This window comes from Petaurus breviceps, unplaced genomic scaffold (genome assembly GCF_028583685.1).
Source record: "Petaurus breviceps papuanus isolate PSGF00001 unplaced genomic scaffold, PetGlider_PUasm1.0 37, whole genome shotgun sequence".
NCBI classification, from domain to species: Eukaryota; Metazoa; Chordata; class Mammalia; order Diprotodontia; family Petauridae; genus Petaurus; species Petaurus breviceps.
The window spans coordinates 67,795,023-67,808,716 of NW_027186296.1; the positions used below are offsets into that span (position 1 = coordinate 67,795,023).

General features: G+C 40.1%; 1 protein-coding gene across 1 annotated transcript in view; it reads left to right on the forward strand.

Annotated features, from left to right (window-relative positions):
• The first annotated feature begins 7,074 nt into the window (after positions 1–7,074).
• Positions 7,075–13,694, forward strand: part of TMED3 (transmembrane p24 trafficking protein 3) — an 8,816-nt gene continuing 2,196 nt past the window's right edge. Inside the window, exons 1-3 of the mRNA XM_069098667.1 lie at positions 7,075–7,496; positions 10,752–11,000; positions 12,458–13,694. The exon at positions 12,458–13,694 is cut by the window's right edge and continues 2,196 nt beyond it. Of these exons, the coding sequence (XP_068954768.1) occupies positions 7,311–7,496; positions 10,752–11,000; positions 12,458–12,694 (672 nt within the window). The 5' untranslated portion in view covers positions 7,075–7,310 and the 3' untranslated portion in view covers positions 12,695–13,694. The remainder of the gene's footprint in view (positions 7,497–10,751; positions 11,001–12,457) is intronic.

The following is a 13,694-nucleotide window of genomic DNA, read 5'->3' on the forward strand; positions in this document are numbered from 1 at the left end:
GTAAAAACTTCTCTTCCTGAACAATTTAGTTATCTTTTTGTTGATGAGCAATTTTTATATTTCACGGAACTGGCTTAATATATTGGCATTGTGTAAACATGTTCTTTTTCTCTTCATAGCATAGATGGATGGAAGTGAAGACATTGTCCCTGAGGACAATGAATACTTTTCAACCATATGAATGGGAAGTAACCACTTCGTACCATCTAGGTTCCGGTTGCCATTCTCTGTAGCAAATTGACTTTCTTCCTACTTATTCCTCTGTCAGGAACCACAAAATCTAAGTTTGGTTAGCACTTGAATGTCTAAAACTTATGGGAACCTTGCAGAAGGATTCGAAGCATCTACACATAAAACTATTAGCTTCTACAATATTCCTTTACCTGATCCTGCTTCTTAAAAATCCTAAGTTCCTTGAGAGCAGAGACCATGCTTTATTAATTTTTACACTTCCTGCCCTGCATTACCCATTGTAGGTGCTTAAGTTTTTGTTGAATGAATAAATAAGTAACAGTGGTGGACTTTATAGCTAGAAAAAATTAGGTTTAAATGAACCCAAAGGAGCTCATTCTGCATGGTTCATATTTTCATTTTTTTATTCAAATTCATTACTACAAATAGTCTGATATTTTTTAGGTTTCACCGAAATTTCTTTGAGGCTCCCTGGGTCTGTAGGCATGTTCTAATCTGTGTGGAATCTTTACAGGTTTGCAGCCTGGTATGGTATGGGTTGCCCATTGGCTACTTTAAGACGAGGTGTCACATTGATAAAGCATTTAGCATTTCCCTATGGAGAGATATAAAATGTAAATAACCTGTTTCAAGGAATGAAAGAAAACAAATATTTCATAATACTCTAATATCTGTTCAGAACAACATGGGGAACATTAGGTTGCCAAATACCATTGGGATACTATCTGGGGAGTGCTTTTGTAGTACTCTTTTCAAACAAATGACTTTGGGAATCAAAGAACTGGTCCCCCATGGAACTATTGGACTTTCCAGTCACTCAAGGAAGAGCTATGCCCAGAAGGCTAACTGGAGGAGGAAACTTATACAGATGAAGCATTTTTGAATCTTTGTATCTTGAGATGGGAGGGCAAGCCAAAAAAGAAGGAAGAAGAGATATAGCAAGAACAAAAGTGAGTAAGACTGAAACAAAAAATCCAACCTTGGAGAAATAGCTGCTTTGTATCACTCTGGGGTTATCTGGCCCAGCACAGGGCTGCTAGCCCTGAATTCACTGATGCAGGCAAATTTTTAATGTTAATGTCCATTCAGATCAGCACACTCATTCTTCAGGATATCTATTTGCACAGTTTCATTTTTTCCCCTGTTCTCAGTCTGGGTCCCATGCCCCAAAGAATCTCTGGCTCTTACTCTTACAGCAAAGTGACTGAAAGTCAAACAAATAAAATCCTTTTATTGTTTGAGCTGGATTGTACTGAGGGATGGTCATATCATCACAGTCATAATTTTGTAATTATAATATGATCTAAATGGAACTTCTCTTCATTTGTAGAAATTCAAAGCAGAAAGTCATGAAATAATCCCTACTCTAAGCAGCAAAATTTACCTTATACAATTCAGTTTCCTCATCTGTAAAACTGTGGGCTTTAATACCCAGGAGAAACTCTAGAGATCAAAAAATTCCAACTCATCATTTAACAAAGGAGAAAACTGAAGGTCAATGAAGTTAAGTTACTTGCTTAAGGTCACATAGACAATAAATAGCAGAACTAGAATTTGAACTCATGTCCTCTGACTCCAGGTCCATTTTTTTTCTTTTTCATCTACCATGAACCTTCTCCTGGTACTACAATTCAAAGATTTTGGACTAGTGGTAGCTGCATGGAAAGTCTATTAGACTGGGAGGTAGAAGTCTTGAATTCTACTCCTGAATCACCCACTAACTCTTGGTGTATCTTTGGGAAAGTCTCCTAATCTCTCTGGACCTCAGCATCACTATCCCTATAGTAAAAGGAAGCTGGAGGTCAATGTCCTTTGGCAGGGAAGAAATTTCCCAGCATCACTCTCTTGTGCAACTCTGTGACTGATTGGGGTTAGACTTGTGATGGACGAACAAGCCTTTCTCTCTTGGAGGGGGAAGGATGAGCTGACATTTGGACAGGCAAGAGCATGAACCTGAGTGTGAGATGCTACTGAGAGAAAGAGAGATTGACAAGGAAAAAGGAAGACAGATTCTTTTTAATTGTTGAAGGGGCAAGGGGAGAATTCCCTGCCATGAGATTCAGGTTAAACAAAAGAGAATTGGTGATTCATATTTTATACCTTCCCACAGTGGGAAGAACATGGTTGCAAATCATAGTAGGAAAATGAATTAATAGTTTTGGTGTATGTGTAGTAGTGGTGAGACAAGGGAAGTTTTGAAGAGAGTAGATGGCCAACATTGTCAAATGCTATAAAGGATACAGACTAAGAAAAACTAAGGAATTAATTGACTTTTAATTGATTAGTACAGTGGAGTGCTGGGAACAGAAAACAGATTACAGGGGATTAAGAAAGGAATGAATAAATGGATAAGAAGCAAATATCTCAGATAAAGGTCTGGTGCCCAAGATATTTGTATAGGGAACTGATATGAATATATAAAAGAAGACTCATTCTCCAGTAGATAAATGGTAAAATTGTATAACAGGTAGTGTTCAAAAGGAGAAACGTTAAGTTGAAAAAGTCATAGAAAAAAATGTTACCAATCAATAATGACAAATAAACAACTCTAAGTCTTTCCCTCTAATCTATCAGATAATCAGCAAAGATGAAAAAGTATCCAAGTGGTAAATGTTGGAGGTGCTTTGGGAAGACAGGTACACTAATGTACTACTGTTGTTAGAGCTGGGAATTGGTGCAGTTGTTCTGAAAAATGTTCTATTAGATAAGTCACTACTAAGCATAATATCCCACCCCTTTTAGGAAGGCAAAGACAGAGGGAAAGCTCCCCAAAAAAGAAAGTGAAGGGAGCAAGCATTTATTAAGTACCTACTACTGGCTATTATGCTAAGCACTTTACAAGTATTACCTCATTTAACCTACAAAAATATGTGTAGTAGTAAAGAAATGAATGGCAAGTAAATACTTATTGATGGGGGATTGCTTGAATGAAATTGCAGCATTTGAATTTAGTGAAGTAATACATTTTAAGAAAGGATGAATGTAGTATTCAGAGAAACTTGAGATTTCTATGAAATGATGAGGAAGGTATGAGCAGAACTGGGAGGACAATTTAGATGATGACCATAATGTAATTGTGTAATAAATGTAATAAATAAAATGTAAAAATAATGTAAATGAAAACAATATTGAAAGACCTTGGATCTCTTAGCAGACTTCAGGCTTGGCCAAGGTATTGATTTGTTTTGCTTGGTTGTACTTGTTTGTTAAAAGGCTGAGTTCTGTTGGGAGGTTGAGTTGTTGGGAAGTGAGAATGATACAAAAGAGGAAACTTTAAAGCTTTTCAAAAAGAATGAGAGAAGTAAGTATAGAACACAGGTTTGAAAAATTGGGCAGGAAGAGATTGCATGGTAGCTAGTAGTAGATGGGAGAGGTAGAAAGTTTGATAAAATGTATTTCATAGCTAATTAAAAAAAAGATATAGAATAGTGTTGGGGTGTGATGCATTAGGAGGACCAATGGATTTGAACTTTTATTATTATATTTTATTTATTATATATTATTATTATATCTTATTTATTACCCGAGTGACTTTTGACAAGTCAATTTACTTACCTATAAAGTGAAGGATTTGGATTGGATGACAGCTAAGATTTTAAAATTTAGATCTATGCTTTAAATTTAAAATTTTGAATCTATGCTCCCATGATCTTGTAACCTGAGTGTGTTTGGAAGTAGACAGGTTCAGTTGTTTCTAGCAAATTATTTGTATCCAGCAGTTCTCATTTTTTTCTGCTCTGTTTTGTAATTCTACTCCTCAAAGCTTAAAAAAACCCAAGAAACAGCTTTTCAAAGCCATCTTTCTTTTATCCTGAAATTTCTACTGATCAAAACAATATTCGATCATAACTTTTACATGTGACACTGCTCCATCACTCTTCCCAACCAACATTTCATCATGGTCATTAAAACAAGCACAGGAAACTTGAGTTATGCTGATGAGGTGGATTTTCTGACTCAATACTTTTGGTACTTAGCTGATGAACCTGTTTTACTGAAAGGATGTCAAGGCTGGTTCTCTTGTCACACTGAAAGTTGCTGAGAAGCACAAATGAAGAAACTTGAACATAAGGATCATGGATCTGTCAGACCTTTTGCTTAAGGTTTTTGGCCTCAAAAAGCTCAGCTTGTTTTATATAAGGGTCCAAAATGGAGTTCAACAAACATTGATTAAGTACCTAATCTGTGGAAGACACTATGATAGTCATGGGGATACAAAGACAAAAACGATGAGGCAAACAAAAAGTTCCAGCCCTCAAGGAACACATGTTCTACTGGAGGACACAAAATGTAAACTGTATGACAGGACAATTGGAGGAAGGCCAAAGGTAGACAACTAAAAGGATCTGGAAAGCCTTTGTGAACGTCAAAGGAAGCCAAAGTGAGAAGGGCATATATCCTAAGCATGGGAGACAGAAGGCAGGCCTACAGAAAACCATGGAGGTAAAAAATCTTTTGCTAAGTTTGGGGCATATGACAAGAAAGCCAGTTTGGTCAGAACACAAAATATATGAAGGTCAGTTATGTGAAAAGTCTGAAGAGATGGCCTGGAATCAGATGATGAAGAAGTTACATTCAGTTATCGCCTAACAGGGAGCCACTTTTGAGTACTTGAGGCCATAGGTAAGAGGTTGGAAGGGACCTCAGAGGTCAACTAGTCCATCTTTCTTATTTTAGAGATGGGCAGGCCCAGGGAGGTTAAGTAACTTGTCCAAAGGCCACACCAGGAGTAAGCTTCAGGGGCGGTATTATTGTACATTGGCCCTCTGAAGCTAGTCCTAGGATCCTTAACCTTTTTTTGTGTTATGAAGTCATTTGATAATCTGGACCTGAAGCCTATAAAATGTTTTTAAATGCATACAATAAAATACACAGGATTACAAAGGAAATGAATGACGCTGAAATGGAGTTATCTATCTATCTATCTATCTATCTATCTATCTATCTATCTATCTATCTATCTATCTATCTATATGTATATATATACATATATATATATATAAATTCACAGACCCCAGTTTATAAGCCCTCTGATTTAAAGTCAGCATTCTTTCCTCTCTACTCACTTTTCCTTTCATGTTTCTTCCCCTAAACGAATGGGAAGCTCTTTTAGAAACTCCTTTCTTTTGTCTTTGCACCCCTGATCTTAGCTCAGTGCCTGGCACAGGGTAGACCCTTAAAAAAATGCTTGCTTGCTGAATGTCCAAAGGCAGGTGTTCTATAACAGGACAGGATTTCTGTTTTCGGCTCTACCCAGGAGCTAGTAGACTGTGACTGGTAACTGAAAGCAGAGTAAGCCATAGTAAGGATTAATGTTTACTTTGGGTTATTCAATTCAACTTGACAATCTATATTAAAGTGTTGGGGAGGATTCAGAGATGAGTACATCTTGGCCTCTATCCCAAAAGGAAATTATAATTTAGGAGAAGGAGAGAAAGCAAGTACTTATATAACCCTAAAATATCATAGACCATTCATTATAAATTCAAAATAAGCATGGCAAGAGATATGAAGGAGAAATCACGTCTATCTGGGGAATCAGGGAAAACATGGTGGAGGTGGTTTCCAAGTTGGATATGAACAAATTTACAGAATTTCCATCATATAGTGAAATGGATGATAGTATAACAAAACCCACAATGTCAGTGTACCAAACCCACATTCAGATAAATATTTGTGTAAGTGCTTACATTTACTTTTACATTTTAGTGAAAATACACCATCTATAAGGAGTTATAAAAGTGAATTAGGAGGACACATGCTGAGTGACAGAGTTAAAAGGCCTTTGATATAAATTCAGTACAATTCAACTTAATCCCACAAGAATTTATTAAATTCCTACTATGTGTTAGATCATATGCCAAGCACTGGAGGCACAAAGCCAAAAAAATAAATGGCCCTGCCTTAAGGAGCTTACATTCTCTTGGGGAAAACTAGGCACCTAGAAAATTAAATCTATGCAAAGTAATTTGAAGAGCATGTGGAGGGCTTAGAGAGGGTCAAGACTGGCTTACTATAGGAGCCACCTCCTACAGAAAGCATTTTTGCCTTTCTTTGAATCCCTAGGGTTTAGCACAGGGCTGGCTTATTATAGTAAATGCTAGTTGAATGATTGAACCAATCCAGGGATTCTTCAAAAACTTACTTGCAGCTTGAATGAACTGAAGCTACTCCAATCCTGGGGCTGGGTAATTTCTCTTAAGCTAATTAGGGCTGACCAGACATAGGCTGGTCCTGGCACTCAGGGGGTTACATTTGCTGAAGGTACTGCACAGCCCAAATTGTCCCTGGTTGACACAGAATGAAGAAATAATTCTAGGATTCAGGGAGAGAAGGGTCAGGGCCAGAGAAGGCACAAAAATAAGATTTATACAGCACTTTAAAATTTGCAAAGGGCTTTAAAACTCTTATCCCGCTAGATCCTCACAACGACTCCGGGAGGCCCCAGTATTATTATTATTATCCCCATACAGGTAGGCAGTCACACAGCTAGCTTCTAAGGATAGACTTGAATGCAGATCTTCCTGACTCCAGGGCTGGCGCTTCAGCCGCTGCGTCACTACTAGGCAAGGCAAAGGATGTCTGCAGCCAGTGGTCCCTCTCTTTCCATCCAAATTGCTCCATCCCTCACCTCCTTCCCTCTCCTCCCCTCCAGGGAGAAGCTGGACATCTGTGAACCAGGCCAGATTCCTCAACTTCCCTGAATCTCCGTTTTGAGTTGGATTAGATGTCCTTTCCCCTGAGCTACAGTCAGTCACCTAACTTTGTGACTCTGGAGGGACAAGGAGGCGCCTTCCCCTGCCGGCCTTGTCTTCAAACTGAGCGAAGAAGGAAAGGAAGGAAACTCTGGCCAGCTCCACAGCCAGACCAGTCCCCGCCTCCGCCAAGAGCCCAGTCCCGCCCTGAGAAAGGAGGCCTGAGCCGCCCGGAAGAGCCAGGTTCCAAGCCCTGGTGCCACGTCAGGCCAGGGGGCTGAGCGCTCCCCGGGCTGCTGCAGCACGGAGCGGGAGAGGAGGTGGGCGCCTCTTCTCCGCCTTTCTCGTCCTCCTCGACTCCCCAGCTTGCACGGGCCGGCCTGCACTGAGTCTGGCCTGGGGGTCTTAGCCAAGGCCAGAAGCATGCGGTCCTGGGCTCCCGCTGGCGCTCTGGGGCTGGGGAGGCGGCTGCGGCGGCTGCTGCTGCTGCTCCTACTGCGGGCCGAGGTGCTGCGATGCACCCAGCTGACTTTCGAACTGCCATACAGCGCCAAGCAGTGTTTCTACGAGGAGGTGGAGCAGGGGGTGAAATTCACCCTGGGTTATCAAGTAAGGTGCTCTCCTCTGCTTTGCTTTGCCTTGCTTCTGAACTACCCCCAACTCGCTGGCGGCTTTCTCAGATTGCAGAGAAGAAATGGGAGAGGGGGGGAGGCAGTGAGGGGGCAGGCTTGGGCCTAATTAAGACACGATGCCACTTGGAGCTCAAGCTTGCCACCTTTCCCCTCTCCTTTAGGATCTGGTCTCCTGACAAGACAGGGAACTTCTTTAGCGGTTAAAATATTTGGCTAAGTCGTCCAGGCTTTTGACGAACTGTCCTTTTGAAGCAGCATCCTATGGAAGAGTAGGACCACAGGATTTAGAACTGGAAAGGACCTTATAGTTCATTTGTTCAAACTCCTACATTTTAGGGAGGAGGAAACTGAGGCCCATAAAAGTCAAGTGACTTGTCCAACATCATTCAGTCCCCCACGCCTCCCAAAAAGAAAAAAAAAAACCTCACTCCTTTCCCAAATTCTCACAATATTGTCTAAGTATCATCATTCTTCCAGTTACTCAGGCTTTCAACCTTTGCATCATCCTCAACCCCTTTCTAACATCTGTCCCTTTTTCTTCATTTATAGTCATCACCCTTGTACAGGCCTCTATTACTCCTTGCCTAGACTAGTGTAATAATCGTCTAATTGATTGGTCTCCCTATCTCAGGATTTTTCTCATTCGAATGCATCCCCTGCTCAGCTGCCAAAATAATTCTCTTAAAGTACAGGACTAGCTGTGCCAAGATCCTCTCCACAATAACTTAGGAAACTCCAGTGAGTCACAACAACACCTAGGATAAACTACAAACACCTTTGTTGGGCATTTACAGTCCTTCACAACCTGGCTTCTTCCTGCCTTTCTAGTCCTACATATTATTCCTGTCTACATACTCAGATCCAGCTGCAGGAGCTGGCTCTCTGTTGCCTACATACTACCATCTATCTACTGTCTGCCCTTCTCACTGGTTGCCCCTCATGCTCTGGCCCATCACCTTATATTTTATATCACTCATATTTTCTTGAAAGCTGAGTTGTTTGGTTAGTCTCACATCTGTTTAGACAGCTTTGGTCACCCCCAAGTCCTCTGTTCTAATCCTTGCCAAATAGGCACTACGGTGGTTGACTTGCAAAACTTTCATTGCAATAATAGTGAGTGAAACTTAGGAAGCACCTAGTGGCCTATTAGAAGAGAAAATAACCTAAGCATTGAATACATTGTAATCTTATTTAAGGAAGTTGCTTTAGCAGCTCTGGCTCCCAATTTCCCCATTTACGAAATTTAGGGAATGCATTAAATGATATCTAAGGTTTTTGCCGGGTCTAACATTCAATGCTTGCACAAATAGTGGAGGGCCTACATTGTGTAGCTCTTGAGCTGCAGTGATACTAAAGGCCACATGAGGGAGCCCTTGACTGTCTCTTTGACGGGATTTTTACTCCATAAGATTCACTTAAAGACTTCAAATGCAGTGGGGAAGATCAAACTTGATATTTTAGTGTGAAAACATTTGTTTGGTACTGGAAGTTTGTGACCCAAGAGCTTCTTAAGCTACATTTCAATACTGGTTAAGTGTAAATAGTATAAAAATGTAAAACCAGGACATAGAATGTATTGTGGGAAACTCTGGGGGTGCGGATAGGTGAACATATTAATTTTTTGTGTTATTTTTTGTCTGTCTATTAAAATAGACCTAAGAATGAACTCTTTCTCATTTTTATGCATTAATAGCAAGAACATGTGAAATACTCGATTAACATTTTATGACAACAATAACTATCACTGGGATGTCAGTCTTAAAAGTTTGAGCCTCCTAAGAAGCCTTATGAGGTCAGTACTAATAGGTATTCATTATTATCTTCATTCTACTGATGAGAAAACTGTCTCAGAGAGAGAATGGCTGTTTTGTGGTCACACAGCTACTGTCAGAGATGGTATTTGAGGTGAAGGCTTTTTTCTAACTCCAAATTCAGAATTCTATCCCCACAGAATTGCAGTGCTTTTGAATGACCTGAATGACAAAATATCTCCAAGGAAGTAAGTTGGACTCAATGTTCTCTAGGATCCTTTCCAACTCTAAATCTAAGAGCCTAAGAGGAACCTCATTAATTATCTGGTCAAACCCTTACCTAAAACAAGAATCCCCTCTACAAAATCTCAGCAAGAGCATCCAGCTTCAGTATGAATGCCCCTAGTTCATTGTCTTCCAAGGCAGACATTCTATTTTCAAATGGTCATGATTGTTAGGGATTGTTTCCTTATATTAAGTCAATATCTGTCTCTCTACTCATCAGTCCTACCTCTTCTTCCTAGAGCCTGGCAGAATAAATCTAAGTATAAAATTTTTAGTTTACAAAACTCTGGGAGGGACAGCTAATACTGATTCAAAATTATCATAACAGGCTGGAACTCTAGGCCCAAACTAACCAGCTGAAATTTAACAAGTATAAATGTAAAAGTTCATCATTTTAGATTACATGACTAGAGATCATCTAATCCAGGGGTGGGGAACCTATGGCCTTGCCTCAGGCTACAGGTTCCCACCCCTGGATCCACCCTTCTCATTTGATGGATAAAGACCCAGAGACCCAAAGATATTAAATGCCTACAGGTAAGAAGTAGCAGAGCCAATATTCAAGTCTAGGTCTTCTGACCCCAAGTCTAGCATTTATTCTAATTCCAATGTTGTAGAAAGGATTCTTGTAGGGTAAGAAGTTGGAGGAGATGATATCTAAGATTTCCTCTAAGACTCTATGCTCTATGAAAATAAGGATGCCTTTTATTCAGCTGTGGTATTCATTTGTTTATTCAATTATTTATTTTTTAATGCTTTTCATGTATTTGAAAATATTAACTGACCTTACTTTTTCTTGCTGAGAATGGCAAACCTTGAGGAAAACTGTATTTAATGCTTAAATTGCTTTTCTGAGGGGGTTGGTTCATGTTGCTATTTAAATCTTCATTTTATTACTTGAGACCTTATAATCTCCCCTGAGTTCCCAGTAGAATATAGAACAAAGTGAAAGTAGGAAAAACCATTACTGATTTTGACCAAGAGTAGTTCCTGTGAAACAAGATCTCAAACTTCTCCTTCTATTGATATGCTTAGTCTCTTTCTTATCCATTATCCTGGGGCATCATTCTGTTGAAAGACACCAACAGACCATATTTGGGGTTGCTTTTGTCTGTGCATGTTTCTACAGAAAAGTGAATTCTGATGTCCAGTGGGTAACTAACTACAAACTCTCTGGGGCCATTTGTGGTCAACAGGTCATTAGTGGTGGATACTATGATGTAGACTGCTTTATTGAAGACCCTCATGGAAAGACAATTTACAAAGAAACCAAGAAGCAGCATGACAATTTCTTTCACCAGACAGAGATCAAAGGAATCTACAAATTTTGCTTCAGTAATGAGTTTTCTTCCTTTTCCTATAAAATTGTCTTCTTTAACCTTCTGATTGGAGATGAAGCCCCCATTCTCTCAGAGATAGGAACCAGAATCACTGCATTGACACAGGTGAGTACATGTAAGCATATTTGACTTTAAGCATATCTGAATGTGACAATACTTGAGTCACTGGTCAGATAGGATCTGTTCCTTGAATTAGAATCAGACAGGCCTTCATGGTATCTGGATCACATTGTCTTTCACCTTGGCTTCAAATATAAGCCCATGTGACTACAAAGTGACCCTGATGGCTTTTGTCCTGTTAGACACTGACTCTGAAGTTTTCCTTGTTCACTTGGTAGAGTCTAACTGGCTTTATTCCCTAGGGATCTTCAGAGGGCTTTCTTGTTAACATGTAGAGGTTAGAATTGGTGACTACTTTTAGGAAATTTATAGTTGTAGAAACTTAGAGTTGAAAGGATCATCTGTTTGAATCCCTTTGTTTTATGGGTGAAAAAGCTGGAAAAAATTAAGGGAATGGATTTCCTACTTTTCAAAACCAGTTCATTCTGATGTACTCATTTTTTTTGCTTTTTTTTTTTTTTTTGGAGGGCAGTTGGGGTTAAGAGTCTTGCCCAACATCACATGGCTAGTTTTTGTGTTAAGTGTCTGAGGCTGGATTTGAACTCAGGTCCTCCTGACTCCAGGGCTGGTGCTCTATTCATTGCACCACCTAGCTGCCCCCAATGTATTCTTTTTTTTTTTTAATTTTTTAAAGCAATTGGGGTTAAGTAACTTGCTCAAGGTTACATGGCCAGCTATCTCTGGGTGTGGTGCTGAGCACCTCAGCCCAGATTCGATCTAGGTCATCCTGACACTGGAGCCAGTGCTCTTACTTGCTGAGCCACCTGGCTGCCCCTAAGCAATTGGGGTTAAGCAACTTGCTCAAGGTTACAGGGCCAGGTGTTTCTGGGTGGGTGCTAAGTGTCTGAGCCCAGGATTCGATCTCCAGGTCATCCCAACACTGGAGCAGGTGCTCTTACTCGCTGTGCTAACCGGCCATTCCTCCCCAATGTATTCTTGATACTTAGGCCAGTTACTGCTGGAAAATTCCATCCTTTGGAAGATTTATTAAGATTCATGATTTTATAACTGAAGAAATTTATCACTGTGAAATATAAAATAATGCTAAAATTTTCTTTATTATTAAAGAAAGTAGAGATGCAGTTATTATGAATCTATAGCTATTTATTCCTAAATCCTTTTTTGACCAGTTCTGAATAGTTGAAAGCAATTTCTACTAGTTACTAATGAATCCCAAGCAATTTAACCCAGTTCTGCTCAGTTTTAATGGATTCACCATGGTTATAGACACTTTTGAATGGTTTAAACTGGTTCAAACTAGGTCACACTATCATTGTACTACTTGTGGCTCTGGGAAAAATTTTATGGAAGAAGAATCTTGGTGATTGTCTGGGGGTTATTATGTTAGGTCACACCCTTTTCCTCAGAGCAGATAATCTGTGGTTGATAACAGTTCTTGGGCTTTGAAATGTATTTGGTGTTTTTTTTTCCCCTTTCCCCAGATGGAGTCTGCTTGTGTGACCATTCATGAAGCCTTGAAAACAGTGATTGATTCTCAGACACATTATCGACTCAGGGAGGCTCAGGACCGGAACCGAGCTGATGACTTGAATGAACGTGTTTCCTATTGGTCTCTGGGGGAGACAGTCATATTGTTTGTGGTCAGCATCAGCCAAGTGGTGCTTCTGAAAAGCTTCTTCACAGAAAAGAGACCAACAAGTCGGGGTGTCAGCTCATAATTCTTGGGCATACACTGCCTCTTGAGTTCTGCTAGACAAAGGAAGTCCAATTTATATCTCCTACTTAGGGAGTAGGGTGTGGAGTTCTTCCATGTTCTTAAAACTAGAAGGAGGACGGTCTTCCCTGTGTTCCATTGGCTTGTAAAGTCAGGTGATAGTTTGGAGGAAAAGCCACTATAACTTATAACACAGTGCTATTTTGTATGTTTCTAGTAATTTTGCTTCATGCTGTCTTGCAGGTCTGACTTGACATGCTCTATGAGGCATGAGAAAAAAAATAGAGCCAAGTAAGAAGTAAATGAACCTGACTAGCTTTGATTGGGAACTAGACAGTGGCAATGACTTTGGGATAGCAACTGGCCACTCATGAGAAATTCACAACTTAGTAACTCCCCAGTGTTGCCCTAACTAGGGCTCTTCAATTTTTTTTTCTGCTTTTTGGAGGCAGGGCAATTGGGGTTAAGTGACTTGCCCAAGGTCAAACAGCTAGTAAGTGTTAAATGTCTGAGGCCAAATTTGAACTCAGGTCTTCCTGATTCCAGGGCCAGTGCTCTATTCACTGTGCCACCTAGCTGCCCCTAGGGCTCTTCAATTTTCTTTCCTTATTCTATATACTTCAGTTTTCTTTGCTGTAGAAAACCAAAACAAACTTTTTTGTACTTTTCTCTTCCTTTCCTCCCTCATTCTCTCTCTCCCTCCCTCCCTCCTTTCCTTTCTTTTCTCCCTCCCCTTCCTCTTTTCTATTTCCTTCCCTTCCTCCCTCATTCTCTTCCTTCCTCCCTTCTTCTCTCATTTTCTTCCTCCCTCCCTCCCTCACACCCTCTTTTTGTCTTATCCTCTTTCCCTCCTTTACTCCTTCCTTTTCTCCTTCTTTCCTTCCTTTTTTCCTTTCTCTCTTTTCTTCCTCCTCTTCCTCTCTTTTCCCTTCTTCCTTCCCTCCCTCCCTAAGTCCTTTCCTTCCTTCCTTCCTTCCTTCCTTCCTTCCTTCCTTCCTTCCTTC